Raw genomic sequence first — 15,992 nt, 5'->3', positions numbered from 1 at the left:
CAGTTTTTTCTTTTTTTCTATTTTAATATTCTATACACTCTCACGGACCTCTGTTATCATTGGAATTACTTCTAAGACCTCGAGAGTGCAATGCCGGCTGAATCCTGCTGGCAGTATCCCCTACCCCTTTGAAACCTTATTTAACACTGTTACATTTTATATGGTCCGTGCGGAGAATTTGGACCCGGGCAAGTGAAACGCTTCATTCGAGCAACTTGGAACACGTCCAGCACACTTGATGCAGATTTTGTCCCATTTCATGTCAGGGACCCGATGGACATCAATACTGGAAATCGCGATCAGACAATTGGAATATTCATTTTGGAATACCTCCTAGCAAAGGTAAGGACTATATGACGTCAATCCTACTTTGATCCTACAATGATTTCAAATCGATCGCAATGATCAGAGTAGTAGTAGTAGTAGTAGTAGTAGTATTCAAAATGTATGCCGTTGCTGACGATCAGAGCATCACAAAACGACCCCTTTGATGCCTTCATGATGAAACATAATACCTATTATATACCTTTGATTTGGAAATAGTATCGTGTCCAGGCGAGCAATGACTTTTGCAAAATGCACATAGCGCTCCATAAGGTCCGCAACCTGGGTGTTATCCTGGACTCTACCCTTTCCTACCAAGCCCATGTCAGTTCCGTCACCAAATCCGCCGTTTTCCACATCGGAAACATCTCTAGACTCCGACGATCACTTTCCGACTCCACACCCGAGACCCTCATCCATGCCTTTGTCACCTCCCACCTGGACTACTGCAACGGGGTCCTGTCCGGGGTCCCAAGCAAAACCCTGGACCCAGTATGTTCAAAATTCAGCTGCCAGGGTTCTAACCCGCACCAAACCCTGGCAGCACTCCCACCCTCTGGAACTCCCTCCCCGCAGAACTCCGCAACGCCCCAACTCTGGACTCATTGTACATCCTGATCACGCGCCTCACACACACACATCCTCCTCTTCTGACGCGCACACGCACACACACTCACGTACACACGCGCACACATCTCCCCCACCCAGCTGTCGGGGCCCATGATTTGTGGAGGTGTTGTTCGAGACTAGGGGTCTCCTACATCTGGAACCCATTAGCCCCCCTTCTGAAACAAGCACACACACAGACAAGCACACACACCACACACACACATGCATACACACACAGATACATATACACACATACACCCCTCCCCTCCTCCTTTGTATAAATGACATGTAATGCGATGTACTCTTCCTTCTACTGGTGGTGCGAGGAGCTGAGCCTGTGCGGGCTGCAGGAGAGTTCTCTTCTCTGTGTGACCAACAAATAAAAGCTCCGTTTGAAATCTTTTGGTCGACTGGTCCATGACCATATCAATTCAAGAACTCACAAGGGACAGGGTATCCCTTTCAAATGGAGGTTCCAAAGTGAGAATTGATGTGGGCCAGCCGCAACCAAGGACGGAACAAGGAATGGAGACACAAAGGAGAAGACGATGCAGAAGATCCAGACATTCACTACCAGCTGTCTGCAGCGCATCTGAACCAGGGATGAGATACCAGCAGCAGCCCCTCAGACGTCCGTGACGAGACGACCAGGTGACAGGCAGGAGGAGACGAAGGACAGACAGGCCAGGATGAAGAGAGGCAGACCGGAGGAGATGGCAGCTGAGCAGCAGAGGCCGGAGATGAACACCGCAGCCAGGCACCGCAGATCATCTACGGCACGCAGATCATCTACGACAGGAGGAGAAACGGCAGCAGGAGAGACACTGAGCTGAGTTGGAGTGACGGTGGGCCAGCTGAGGAGAGGTGGAGAGGACAGTCCAGAGACACTGAGGAGGCAGCAGACCAGAGGAGACACTTTTGTCTAGGGGACCGCACCTGGAACGGGGACCAACTCAGGAAGAGGCCCTTGCCCTCTAGGAGACGGGGCTGACCCAGGTGGGCGGTGTACTGTAACAGAGGGAAGGTAGCGCCCTGATGGACGTTGGGTGTGCCTGAGTAAGGGGGGTCCCACAGGGGTTGCGTGTATCGTCTGGTGAAGTTGCAAAATCTGTGTTTCTCTCTTTCTCTCTCTCCCGCCCCCCCCTCCCTCTATCTCTCTCTCTCTCCTCTCCTGGTGTTGTTATCCTGTCTGGTATTAGATGTAATGCATGTAATGGTTGACAATCGACGGGTACAGATCCATCAATGAACTGTTGTGTTGACATATTGATTTATATGTCAAAAGGGGGATTGATAGTTTTAGTTCATTGATCTAGTAATATTTGATGTGAATATCTTATATATATCTAAAGGCCATAATGTATAATATGCCTGTGAACGTCTGTGTGTCTGCCTTCTCCCTCCCTGCATTGGCGTGACCTGCTGACCTCGTGGCTGTCTCCTTCCACACACACCCATTAACACACACACAGGGCTCCCTGTACATCCTGATCACGCGCCTCACACACACACATCCTCCTCTTCTGACGCGCACACGCACACACACTCACGTACACACGCGCACACATCTCCCCCACCCAGCTGTCAGGGCCCATGATTTGTGGAGGTGTTGTTCGAGACTAGGGGTCTCCTACATCTGGAACCCATTAGCCCCCCTTCTGAAACAAGCACACACACACACACAAGCACACACACCACACACACACATGCATACACACACAGATACATATACACACATACACCCCTCCCCTCCTCCTCTGTATAAATGACATGTAATGCGATGTACTCTTCCTTCTACTGGTGGTGCGAGGAGCTGAGCCCGTGCGGGCTGCAGGAGAGTTCTCTTCTCTGTGTGACCAACAAATAAAAGCTCAGTTTGAAATACTCTGTCGTTCCGCGAATCTTTTGGTCGACTGGTCCATGACCATATCAATTCAAGAACTCACGAGGGACAGGTTATCCCTTTCACCCCCTATGTAAAGCAACCTTGGGTCTTCTAAAAGGCGCTATATAAAATTAAGTTATTATTATTATAACGCAGCTTCCAGGAATTAGCCCGGATCACTCTGAAACGATACAATATTCACCACGGGATAACACGCAAACGTATACATGAATTTACATATTGGACTACAAATAGTGCCTGTCAAATGAGCCGGACTATTTTCTCCATAGCTATCATATAGAATATACAATAGATCCGCAAAGATCATGAAAATAGGCAATGGAAAGCTGGCGCTAGAGAGCAGAGATGGGCGCTGGCTATGGCGTTGAATGAGTTAAGAGCTTTCAGACCGGTGTCCTGGTGAAACTGTCTTAACTCATTGACTGTCAAAAATAAGTATATTTGTTTTGTTTTTTTATTATGATACTAGACGACAGTCCCTCCATCCCTCCTCTCTCCCTCTGTCCATCCATCACTTTCTCTCTCTGATCTCCTACTCTCTCCACCAGGTTCTCCATGACGAGCTCTCCTCCATGCAGCTGTGGGTCTCCATGCACGTGTCGGACCACAGTGGCTTCCACTACCGGCAGTTCCTGCTCAAGGCCCTGGTCCGTGACCTCAGCCAGGGTACCTCGCCCCAGCACCGACCCACCTCTCCCCAGCACCGACCCACCTCGCCCCATCACCGACCCACCTCGCCCCAGCACCGACCCACCTCGCCCCAGCACCGACCCCTCAGCCAGGCCACCTCGCCCCAGCACCGACCCACCTCGCCCCAGCACCGACCCCTCAGCCAGGCCACCTCGCCCCAGCACCGACCCACCTCGCCCCAGCACCGACCCCTCAGCCAGGCCACCTCGCCCCAGCACCGACCCACCTCACCTCAGCACCGACCCACCCCAGCCCCCAACACAAACACCAACCACCACCACCATCATCCAGCCCATGTCCAGGCCAACGGGGAGCAGGAGGAGGAGGAGCAGCAGCAGCCTGGCTCAGCCGTCACTCAGCTCTTCCACCAGGAGATGGCGCTGTGTACAGACCTGATCCAGTCCTACCCAGGCCACGAGACACTCTGGTGTCACAGGTAGGCCCACCAGACTCTGGCTACGGTTAGGCTACTGTGGTTATTAGGTTAATTTAAGGTATACTTTATTCATCCCTGTGGAATTAGATTAGGGTGTTGCCTGCTCCTTTAACTCATTGAACGGCAAAAACAAGTATTCTCGTTTTTCAAAGCCAACCGTTGGCCGCCAAAAACGAGATTTTTTTATTATTTTTTTTATTATTATTCTAAACAGTCCGCCGGATATTCTTGTGTGGGCTCTGTGTGAATTGGAATTGAAATGACGATAGGTTTAACTTATTTAAGTACAATGTATAAGGTTGCACAATAGTTTAACATTGAACACGAAAACGCATGCACACACGCACACGCACACACACAGTGTAACAGAGGACAGAGCAATTACTGTTTCTAAGCTGGCCCCAAGCTTTCACTGCAAAAGAAACACGAGGTCCATCCACCACATGGTGGCGCTGGTGCATCGTCATAGTGGCGCTGCATCCTATACCATTGTTTAGGGAAAGCCCTGATATATAGTTATCGTCTTTTCTTAGAATTGTTTTAACTCTTCCCCTGCTGAAGAACTTCTGTTTAACTCTTCCCCTGCTGAAGAACTTCTGTTTAACTCTTCCCCTGCTGAATAACTTCTGTTTAACTCTTCCCCTGCTGAAGAACTTCTGTTTAACTCTTCCCCTACTGAAGAACTTCTGTTTAACTCTTCCCCTGCTGAATAACTTCTGTTTAACTCTTCCCCTGCTGAAGAACTTCTGTTTAACTCTTCCCCTGCTGAAGAACTTCTGTTTAACTCTTCCCCTGCTGAAGAACTTCTGTTTAACTCTTCCCCTGCTGAAGAACTTCTGTTTAACTCTTCCCCTGCTGAATAACTTCTGTTTAACTCTTCCCCTGCTGAAGAACTTCTGTTTAACTCTTCCCCTACTGAAGAACTTCTGTTTAACTCTTCCCCTGCTGAAGAACTTCTGTTTAACTCTTCCCCTGCTGAATAACTTCTGTTTAACTCTTCCCCTGCTGAATAACTTCTGTTTAACTCTTCCCCTGCTGAAGAACTTCTGTTTAACTCTTCCCCTGCTGAATAACTTCTGTTTAACTCTTCCCCTGCTGAAGAACTTCTGTTTAACTCTTCCCCTGCTGAAGAACTTCTGTTTAACTCTTCCCCTGCTGAATAACTTCTGTTTAACTCTTCCCCTGCTGAAGAACTTCTGTTTAACTCTTCCCCTGCTGAATAACTTCTGTTTAACTCTTCCCCTGCTGAAGAACTTCTGTTTAACTTCCCCTGCTGAATAACCTCTGTTTAACTCTTCCCCTGCTGAATAACTTCTGTTTAACTCTTCCCCTGCTGAAGAACTTCTGTTTAACTCTTCCCCTGCTGAATAACTTCTGTTTAACTCTTCCCCTGCTGAAGAACTTCTGTTTAACTCTTCCCCTGCTAAAGAACTTCTGTTTAACTCTTCCAGGCGGCACGTGTTCTACCTGTGGCACCACTGGAGGAGGGACCACCAGCACCGCAGCTGCGAGTCGCCCCACCTCCACCCCCCTGCAGGCCCGCCCACGGAGGCCCCGGCGGGAGGCAGCAGGGTAGGGAGCCTGAACGGACTGCCAACTAGTGACGCTATGGAGGTGGACGGTGGGGCCCTCCCAGACCCCCGGGACACCAAGCGCCTGAAGAGGGGCCCCCCGGGGCCCTGCCCCCCCGCCCTGCCCTCGGAGCACAGCTTCGTAGCCGCCGTGCTGGACGGCTGCCCCGGCCCCGAGCAGGGGCGCTTCGCCCGCGCCTACAGGAAGTGGCTGGACACTGTCGTCGGTCAGTAGCCTGGAGAGGAAGACGTTTAGCCCCACCCCCCTTTTCCTCCGTGTTGAAGTTGCCTTTAGACAGACCTAGGATCAGCTTACCCTTTCCTTAATCCTAATCTTAAGGATGTCAAATGCAGCATCAACCTTATAAAAAGGGCCTCGGAGCCCGTCTTCTCTGGGGGATGGGGTCTCTCTGGGGGATGGGGTCTCTGGGGGATGGGGTCTCTGGGGGATGGGGTCTCTGGGGGATGGGGTCTCTCTGGGGGATGGGGGTCTCTTCTCTGGGGGATGGGGGTCTCTCTTCTCTGGGGGATGGGGGTCTCTCTTCTCTGGGGGATGGGAGTCTCTTGATAGGTCAGATAGTCGGGGGGCCTCGCCCACTTTTCCCTTCTTCCCGGAAATGTCTGGACTCTGATTTGCTGACAGAGCTTGGTCTGAGCCAATAACCCCTTCAGAATGGAAATGTGCATATGGCTTGCAGAAAGTATTCGCTTGCCGCTGTGTCTGTCATTAGCTTCCGCCTTATTCCAGGTACCACGGTACCTCTGGTCCAGGTACCACGACACCTCTGGTCCAGGTACCACCACGACACCTCTGGTCCAGGTACCACCACGACACCTCTGGTCCAGGTACCACCACACCTCTGGTCCAGGTACCACCACGACACCTCTGGTCCAGGTACCACCACACCTCTGGTTCAGGTACCACAACACCTCTGTTCCAGGTACCACCACGGTACCTCTGGTCCAGGTACCACCACGGTACCTCTGGTCCAGGTACCACGACACCTCTGGTCCAGGTACCACCACGACACCTCTGGTCCAGGTACCACGACACCTCTGGTCCAGGTACCACCACACCTCTGGTCCAGGTACCACCACACCTCTGGTCCAGGTACCACCACACCTCTGGTCCAGGTACCACCACACCTCTGGTCCAGGTACCACCACACCTCTGGTCCAGGTACCACCACGACACCTCTGGTCCAGGTACCACGGTACCTCTGGTCCAGGTACCACCACACCTCTGGTCCAGGTACCACCACACCTCTGGTCCAGGTACCACCACCACACCTCTGGTCCAGGTACCACCACACCTCTGGTCCAGGTACCACCACACCTCTGGTCCAGGTACCACCACACCTCTGGTCCAGGTACCACGGTACCTCTGGTCTCTCACAGTGTGAGGGACCAGATACCAACTCCCATCACCAAGTCTGCATTCAGCTTCACACACTCGCTCCGTTGTCTTCCATTATTGTTTTAGCAGAAAGGCGAAACAAAGCTGCCAATCGTTACAGGTGAAACCGTACATGTGTTGATCTCTGCAGAGGTGAAAGCAAAGCTGCGTTCAGTGGTTTATTCTAAAATAGGTTGATGCTAATTTGAAATGGAATTTAAAAGAGAGAAAATAAAATAAAAAATAAGATTATAGAACTGTGTTCCTGTTCAGAAATATAAGTACATTGTCATACATTCCAATCAACCTTCTGTGAACTGTTCAGAGAGAGAGAGCTGTTCAGAGAGAGCTGTTCAGAGAGAGAGCTGTTCAGAGAGAGAGAGAGAGAGAGAGCTGTTCAGAGAGAGAGCTGTTCAGAGAGAGAGAGCTGTTCAGAGAGAGAGAGCTGTTCAGAGAGAGAGAGCTGTTCAGAGAGAGAGAGCTGTTCAGAGAGAGAGAGCTGTTCAGAGAGAGAGCTGTTCAGAGAGAGAGCTGTTCAGAGAGAGAGCTGTTCAGAGAGAGAGAGCTGTTCAGAGAGAGAGAGCTGTTCAGAGAGAGAGCTGTTCAGAGAGAGAGAGAGCTGTTCAGAGAGAGAGCTGTTCAGAGAGAGAGAGCTGTTCAGAGAGAGAGAGCTGTTCAGAGAGAGAGAGCTGTTCAGAGAGAGAGAGAGCTGTTTAGAGAGAGAGAGCTGTTCAGAGAGAGAGAGAGAGCTGTTCAGAGAGAGAGAGAGAGCTGTTCAGAGAGAGAGAGAGCTGTTCAGAGAGAGAGAACTAGGGTTTCTTTCACGACTTGCACTGAGAACATGTATTAAAGCACTAGTAGAATTCTGCTTTTCTTTCTAAGTGTGAGGCTTCCTCCTCCTCCTCCTCCTCCTCCTCCTCTTCCTCTTCCTCTTCCTCCTCCTCCTCCCCCTCCTCTGTCCTCGGTAGTGACTGCTGTCTGGTTTTGGGTGTCTAGGAGCACTGCTGAATAGTGGTAACTGTATGTCCCTCTAGCTATGTAGCTAACACTAGCAGTCACGAGCAAAGGAAGGCTGTTTGTACAGTAGCTAGCCCCCCAAAAAAGCCAGCAGCTAGCTACTGTAGCTATATAAAGCTTGCACTAACTACAGTAGCAGTATGGTTGACTATAGCTCGGGAAGGGAGTTCCCGCTGCATTCATTGGTGCTACATGCTACTGTTTCAACAGCTAATGGTGTGTAGCTAGCAACAGGTAATGGTGTGTAGCTAGCAACAGCTAATGGTGGGTAGCTAGCAACAGGTAATGGTGGGTAGCTAGCAACAGGTAATGGTGGGTAGCTAGCAACAGCTAATGGTGGGTAGCTAGCAACAGGTAATGGTGGGTAGTTAGCAACAGCTAATGGTGGGTAGCTAGCAACAGGTAATGGTGTGTAGCTAGCAACAGGTAATGGTGGGTAGCTAGCAACAGGTAATGGTGTGTAGCTAGCAACAGCTAATGGTGGGTAGCTAGCAACAGGTAATGGTGGGTAGCTAGCAACAGGTAATGGTGGGTAGCTAGCAACAGCTAATGGTGGGTAGCTAGCAACAGCTAATGGTGGGTAGCTAGCAACAGCTAATGGTGGGTAGCTAGCAACAGCTAATGGTGGGTAGCTAGCAACAGGTAATGGTGGGTAGCTAGCAACAGGTAATGGTGGGTAGCTAGCAACAGCTAATGGTGGGTAGCTAGCCACAGCTAATGGTGGGTAGCTAGCAACAGCTAATGGTGGGTAGCTAGCAACAGCTAATGGTGGGTAGCTAGCAACAGGTAATGGTGGGTAGCTAGCAACAGGTAATGGTGTGTAGCTAGCAACAGGTAGAAAAAAAACGTAACAGCACTTTGGACTATTTTGAGACAATAGTCGTTCTCACCTGGGGTATTCAATGATAAACCTCAATATTACAACCATTTATTTTAAATACACGTCACCTACTTGTATGTACTGCTACTTTGCACCACGTTAGCTCTCCTGCCTGAAGAGATCAGAGCCTGGACCAGAGAGCAGAGGGGCCCCTGAGTCCTCATGAGGTGTATATACGGTCATGAGACCCTGAGCGCTGATCCCAGGTCAGGATGATTATTATTATTATGATATAGTTCCTCCCCCTACATGCTCTCCCACCTCGGCACAGTGATATAGTGAGAGACTAATGGAGGTCTTTCATCTCTTTTTGTTTTTAGTCACAAATCTTAACTCTGCCTACTATATACTTGATAACCACACGCTGGGCGATAGGGCTCCTGTAATAAGTCTTAGGATCAAAAATAGGTTACTCTCGACACACTTAACTGTATAATATGCATATTATGGTCAAATGTTCTCTTTGGTTGTGTTACAATAATGATTATAAGCCGACATGTTTCAGTATCTCAGCAAGTCTATGAGGATTCACATGACTCCCTAAACTGTATATTCACAAAGCCTTGTATGGAAAACATATCTAGCCAATTATGTCACTCACAAGGGTACGATTTTATATGAGGAAGAAGAAAGAAATATCCCCCTGCCTTAGTTATGTTTTTATTTATTTATTTTATTTTTTGCAAATGTCATCTGCACCATTGGGGAAATGTCCCATCAAACTATAAGGTCATTATTTTGACATGAAATGATGGATATAGACCACCGACGACCTTTGACGGCACAAGAGCCACAGTGAAAGCCGTGTAACTTCTCTATAATCCCACATTTTTGCCTCTGATTTTAAAAGTAAACATCACTTGTTTACAGCCTATGATGGGAAAGACAACATTTTCATGCATCACAGCGAAGCTCAATATGGGTCATAAAGGTTGGGACCCCCCGGTGTGCTGGGTGTGGTCCACTTTGGTATTGTTCTATCCCTGAAATTAAGACTTTGGTTTGGTATTATTCTATCCCTGAAATTAAGACTTTGGTATTATTCTATCCCTGAAATTAAGACGTTGGTATTATTCTATCCCTGAAATTAAGACGTTGGTATTATTCTATCCCTGAAATTAAGACTTTGGTATTATTCTATCCCTGAAATTAAGACGTTGGTATTATTCTATCCCTGAAATTAAGACGTTGGTATTATTCTATCCCTGAAATTAAGACGTTGGTATTATTCTATCCCTGAAATTAAGACTTTGGTATTATTCTATCCCTGAAATTAAGACTTTGGTATTATTCTATCCCTGAAATTAAGACGTTGGTATTATTCTATGCCTGAAACCAAATTATGGGGGAATCGGGGAATATTATCGAGGCTCTCATCCACATTCATTCATTTTCTCCCCCCCCCCCGCTCTCTGCCATGATTTCAGAATACCGGTAGTGTTGCGGTGGTCTTTTACTACCACACTACCAAATGGTTAACCCTTTCACTGTGACAATACAGACGGTTAACCCTTTCACTGCCACAGTGTGGCGTTGAAAGGGTTAACCTGCAGTGTGGTGGTGAAATGGTTTTAAGGACTTGATGGATGCCACCGTAAGAGCAGTGGTTTTTATAACCATTAGATTCACGTCCCTTCCTCACCCCGAGGTGGATCTCATCACACTGCGGGCCGTAGCCCCCTGGTGCAGGTGCTTCACCATGGAGACCGGACGACACATTATTGCAATATAAAACATTGGATCCGCTGCATTGATAAGTCTGGTTAAAACTATTAATACAGTCTATAATGAAGTGTAGAGATTTTTAACCAGGGGGCGAGGCCTAATGGGATGTCACTTCTGTGGTCTATAGACCCTTTTTACCGTTTTGTAGGCAAAACCACTTCCGAAACCAAACCATCTTTTGGGGAGAGACTCCAGGCCACGCCTCCAGGAACCCGACCTGTCTGCACCTTCACCACCCTGAGTGACGCCAGAACACACCCTGAGGGACTCCAGAACACCACCCTGAGGGACTCCAGGACACCACCCTGAGGGACTCCAGAACACCACCCTGAGGGACTCCAGAACACCACCCTGAGGGACTCCAGAACACCACCCTGAGGGACTCCAGAACACCACCCTGAGGGACTCCAGAACACCACCCTGAGGGACTCCAGAACACCACCCTGAGGGACTCCAGGACACCACCCTGAGGGACTCCAGAACACCACCCTGAGGGACTCCAGGACACCACCCTGAGGGACTCCAGAACACCACCCTGAGGGACTCCAGGACACCACCCTGAGGGACTCCAGAACACCACCCTGAGGGACTCCAGAACACCACCCTGAGGGACTCCAGAACACCACCCTGAGGGGCTCCAGGACACCACCCTGAGGGGCTCCAAGACACCACCCTGAGGGACTCCAGAACACCACCCTGAGGGACTCCAGAACACCACCCTGAGGGACTCCAGAACACCACCCTGAGGGAGTCCACTGCTCCAGGAACACCACCCTGAGGGACTCCAGAACACCACCCTGAGGGACTCCAGAACACCACTCTGAGGGACTCCAGAACACCACCCTGAGGGACTCCAGAACACCACTCTGAGGGGCTCCAGGACACCACCATGAGGGACTCCAGAACACCACCCTGAGGGACTCCAGAACACCACTCTGAGGGGCTCCAGGACACCACCCTGAGGGACTCCAGAACACCACCCTGAGGGACTCCAGAACACCACCCTGAGGGGCTCCAGGACACCACCCTGAGGGACTCCAGAACACCACCTGAGGGACTCCAGAACACCACCCTGAGGGGCTTCAGAACACCACCCTGAGGGACTCCAGAACACCACCCTGAGGGACTCCAGGACACCACCCTGAGGGACTCCACTGCTCCAGAACACCACCCTGAGGGGCTCCAGAACACCACCCTGAGGGACTCCACTGCTCCAGGAACACCACCTCTGCACCGGCTCCACGACCCTGCAGTCTCTCCCCACAAAGCGGGCGCGGTTCGGGGAAGCAGAGTCCTGCCTACAAGATGATGCTGACGGAAGGGTCTATCAAGCTGTTCGTCGGGTTTCCCGTCGTCAAACAGGCATCGGGGCAAACCTGGGGAGGAGGTACAAGTTACCTTCAACCCACTGATCCAGGGTCAGCTGTCATCAACCCCTAAAAGATTACGTTTGGAAGGCTTGCGGTTGTCTAATCAGACTGTAGATCTGTGGGCGGATCTTGAGCTGTGAATTGTTGGCTTAGGCAATGGTAAAAATAAAAAAACATATCTGTGTATATGAAATATATATATATATATATACTGACAGGGTCACTTAAACAATCTCAAAATCAACACAATGTGAAAGAGCTGAATAATCAAAGCAAACTGTTGGTGTGTGAAGGTTGCTACCAGCACAATGTTCCAGCGTGCCACGTCTTGGGGAGTGAAGCACACGGTAACCACTCGAGGGAACGGAGCTCATGGCTGCGTAACCCTGACAATACAGAAGGTTAGCCCTTTACGATCACACAACCGACGGCGATGCTCCATCATTAGCGTCATTAGCTCCGTGGATGCGGAGGGTTAACCTTCTGTCGTGTGGCAGTGAAAGGGTTAAGAAGCTCGCACCTGTGCACCCACTGCTAACACAAAATGGCCACTAACAGTTTCAATGGCTTTGTGTGTCCTGTGTGTGTGTCGGTCAAATGAGGTTAAACTTGTAACCTCGATGATCATGTCACAAATTAATTGAGGAAACTTGCTAAGATTGTCTGGTTGTCGTGAGGTTTTAGTAAAAAGTCTGTGACTCTGTTGGAAACAGCCGGGGCGCGTGAGCGGAGGGAGACGGGCGGGGACGACAGCCAATCAGAGCGGTTGGATGGGGTCTTGTTTTTAACACTCGTTTGAATACTGTTCAATGGTCTGGTTGGTGGGAAAGGCACTTACGTTATTATTATTTTTAAATCTACATTAGTGTATATTTATATGTAGTATTTAAATCTACATGTAGTGTATTTATGTTTAAATCTACATGTAGTGTATTTATGTTTAAATCTACATGTAGTGTATATTTATATGTAGTATTTTTACGAGTGCTTCCATGTAATTACCATGGCGCTCTCTTTGTTTCTTTAAGAAGGAATGAAGGCACCACCTGAGCTCATCTCAGACCACCAGGTCATAAGAGTCGTCTTAACATGACATTACTTTCTCCTTGTGAGCCGTGCATCTTCCTTGTAAGTTTTTCATCATCTTTTGATTTGAATACAAACATATCCTGTGGGTATCATGTGGGTATTGTGACACGTACCTGCAGATCAACAACACAAACTTTGAATACAAGAATTCTATACATCTATGCAGAAAATGTTCTTTTTACAAAGGTTCAATGAGCTTTTAAAGAATAATGTAGCTTCTGTTGATATTTTCTTTCCAGGTTTGTCATTTTCCTATTTTTTTTCTTCTATTTTCTTTTCTAATTTATTGTTCAGTTGAATTTAGGGGAGGGTGTGTGATATTAATATTCCCTAGCATCTCATTAAATGATTAATTTTGTATTTATTTATAGAGTACTACTATTCTATCTCCACTTAAAACTGTTTTGTCAGCTGCTTACCAAGCAAATAAAGCTCATCTGGAATAAAGATTTTGTTTGATTATAATCTTTTTTTTTACATTTGTTTGGGAGATGGTTTGAATATTTTATGGCATATGCGTGCAATTATTTCACAGCACTTTAGTTATAAATCTACCCTATCAGGAGCATGCATGTAAATTGAATTGGTCGCCTACTGGGTCAAACTCTTTAGTCTGTCAACACTTTATTAAAACCCTTCCAGTGGGGAATACCTTCACTCTTTCACTTCTGTCTATGTCCGTTTATGAATGAATGAATGCAAACTTTATTTAACATATTGCAGAATGGGTACAAGACAGTACGGCTCAATACACACAATTGTTAAGGGGATGCAGACCAGAGAAAGACTTTCGTCTTGTTTACATCAGGGTCCCCCATTTTCAATTCATAGTGATCTCGTGACAACCAGTGTCATCAGAATCCCATGTAAAATCCAATGGTGTCATGATTTTGATTTGATTTTATTAGGGATCCCCATTAGCTGGTGCGATAGCAACCAGCTAGTCTTCCTGGGGTCCACACACAAAAAAAACATACAAGAACAATCACTATTGCAAAAAACAAAATTATTAAAAGTCAGTACACACAATGCATAATGAACCTACTGTAATAATTAAGATAGCTAAAATTACATTAGTGTAAAACAAAAACAAAAAATTACTTTAGTGTTAAAAACAATTTAAGATTATTTTTAAAGGTGAATCTACTGTAAATGCAGCAGAGGTTCCGAGGCAGGCCATTCCACAGAGTTAACGCTCTAAAAATAAAAGATCTCCCCAAAGCGCTGGTTCTAGGACCTGGCAATTCAAGCTGCCCACTACTGGAACCTCTAGTGTAATGCTCGTGCACAGTATTACTAAAAACAATCTGATTATGTATAAAAACAGGAGTTTTACTGCTCATGACCAACTTGAACAGCACAAGTATATTAAAAGACAATCTATTTTCAACGTTAAGCCAAGAGAGGCGGGCATGCATACCAACCGTGCTGCCCTGTTCTGGACCACCTGGAGCTTCCTGAGGTCACCACTGGCAGCAGATGACCACATCGCAGAGCAATAGTCAAGATGACATAAAACTAGGGATGCTCGATATTGGCCAACTCTTAATTTCCGATACCGATATCAACCGATACCAATATATGCAGGGTTTCCCCCCCCAAAAAACAGAATAATTTCAGGTAACTAATAATTTCACTGGATATATATATAACAAATATTGTTATTGTTTTTTTCTTTTTTTAAACCCATACCGATATTTTCCGATATCACATTTTACTGCCGATATCGGCCGATAATATCGGTCGACCGATAATATCGGACATCCCTACATAAAACTAAACTTTGCACTATCTGACATAAAAGGTGACGGGCAACAAAAGAAGCACATTTCCTGGAAATACCAATTGCTCTTCCCATTTTTAAAACAATATAATTAATATGCTGAGACCAAGACAGTGCAATCCAGCATCACTCCTTTCAACTTGTTGAACTGCCGAATTACACAAGTTTAAATTAAGCTTTGGATTTGTAGATAACCTGTGCCTTGTTCCCAGCACAATACATTTAGTCTTGGAGATATTAAGGACCAGTCTATTACATACTACCCAGTCATGCACAACTTTAAGTTCTCTGCTCAAAACTTCATTAAGTACATTGCATGATGGTGCAGCGTAATACAATGTTGAATCATCTGCATAAAGAACTGTTGTAGCACATTTGGTAGCCCAAGATAGGTCATTAGTAAATACAGAGAAGAGCAAAGGTCCTAGGCAACTTCCTTGCGGCACGCCACACTCTAGACCTCTGCTACTGGACAGGCTGCCATTTAGATACACCTTCTGTGATCTAGAGGACAAATAACTTAGTATCCACTTTAAAGCAGAAGAGTTAAAACCATAACATTTAAGTTTCTCAACCAGTAGAGAATGGTCCAGCACATCAAATGCAGCACTCAAATCTAACAGCACAGCTCCCACCAACATAGTTATCTATAGCTTTTTTTCTGAGAGGATCCAGCGGGGAGATGTTCAAGAAGGTGGTGATGGGTAAGGTGGATGGAAAGAGAGGAAGTGGAAGACCAAGAAGAGGCTGGGTAGACCAGTGGTTCCCAAAGTCGGGGTCGCGACCCAAAGGTGGGCCGCGAGCAGCCACGGGTGGGCCGCGAGATGATTTAAAAAAAATAAAAAAAAATATTTTTTTTATTTTTTTATTTTTTATTTTAATTTTTTTTGTCAGGCCACTGAACTTAGAAGCAGGCCAGGACAGTGTTTCTAGTTGTATTCTAAAATTATATTCTATTGTATTCTAAAATGTGACTATATGGTTTTATATTAACTTAATAAATAAACAAAAACGAAAAATCTACTTATTTCAACGAACATTTCAAACTAAATAACAGATTATGCACATAAAACGCTGAAAACAACCGAAGCAACGATAGTATTTTAATGAGGCTATTATTATTATCATTATTATTTTGCAACAAGTTAGCCCTCTCATAAATAGCACATATAAATGAATAACTAACTTGAACTAAC

At 47.1% G+C, this 15,992-nt stretch overlaps 1 protein-coding gene across 1 annotated transcript in view; it reads left to right on the top strand.

Annotated features, from left to right (window-relative positions):
* ptar1 (protein prenyltransferase alpha subunit repeat containing 1) overlaps window positions 1-10,921 on the top strand; it is a 70,241-nt gene extending 59,320 nt beyond the window's left edge. Inside the window, exons 6-8 of the mRNA XM_084314024.1 lie at window positions 3,388-3,965; window positions 5,417-5,763; window positions 10,682-10,921. Of these exons, the coding sequence (XP_084170150.1) occupies window positions 3,388-3,965; window positions 5,417-5,763; window positions 10,682-10,863 (1,107 nt within the window). The 3' untranslated portion in view covers window positions 10,864-10,921. The remainder of the gene's footprint in view (window positions 1-3,387; window positions 3,966-5,416; window positions 5,764-10,681) is intronic.
* The last annotated feature ends 5,071 nt before the right edge of the window (window positions 10,922-15,992 follow it).

This window comes from Notolepis coatsorum (assembly GCF_963971535.1).
Source record: "Notolepis coatsorum genome assembly, chromosome: 1".
In the NCBI taxonomy this organism is placed as follows: domain Eukaryota; kingdom Metazoa; phylum Chordata; class Actinopteri; order Aulopiformes; family Paralepididae; genus Notolepis; species Notolepis coatsorum.
Note: the sequence above shows the minus strand (reverse complement) of the source record. Positions and strands in the feature narration are given on the sequence as shown.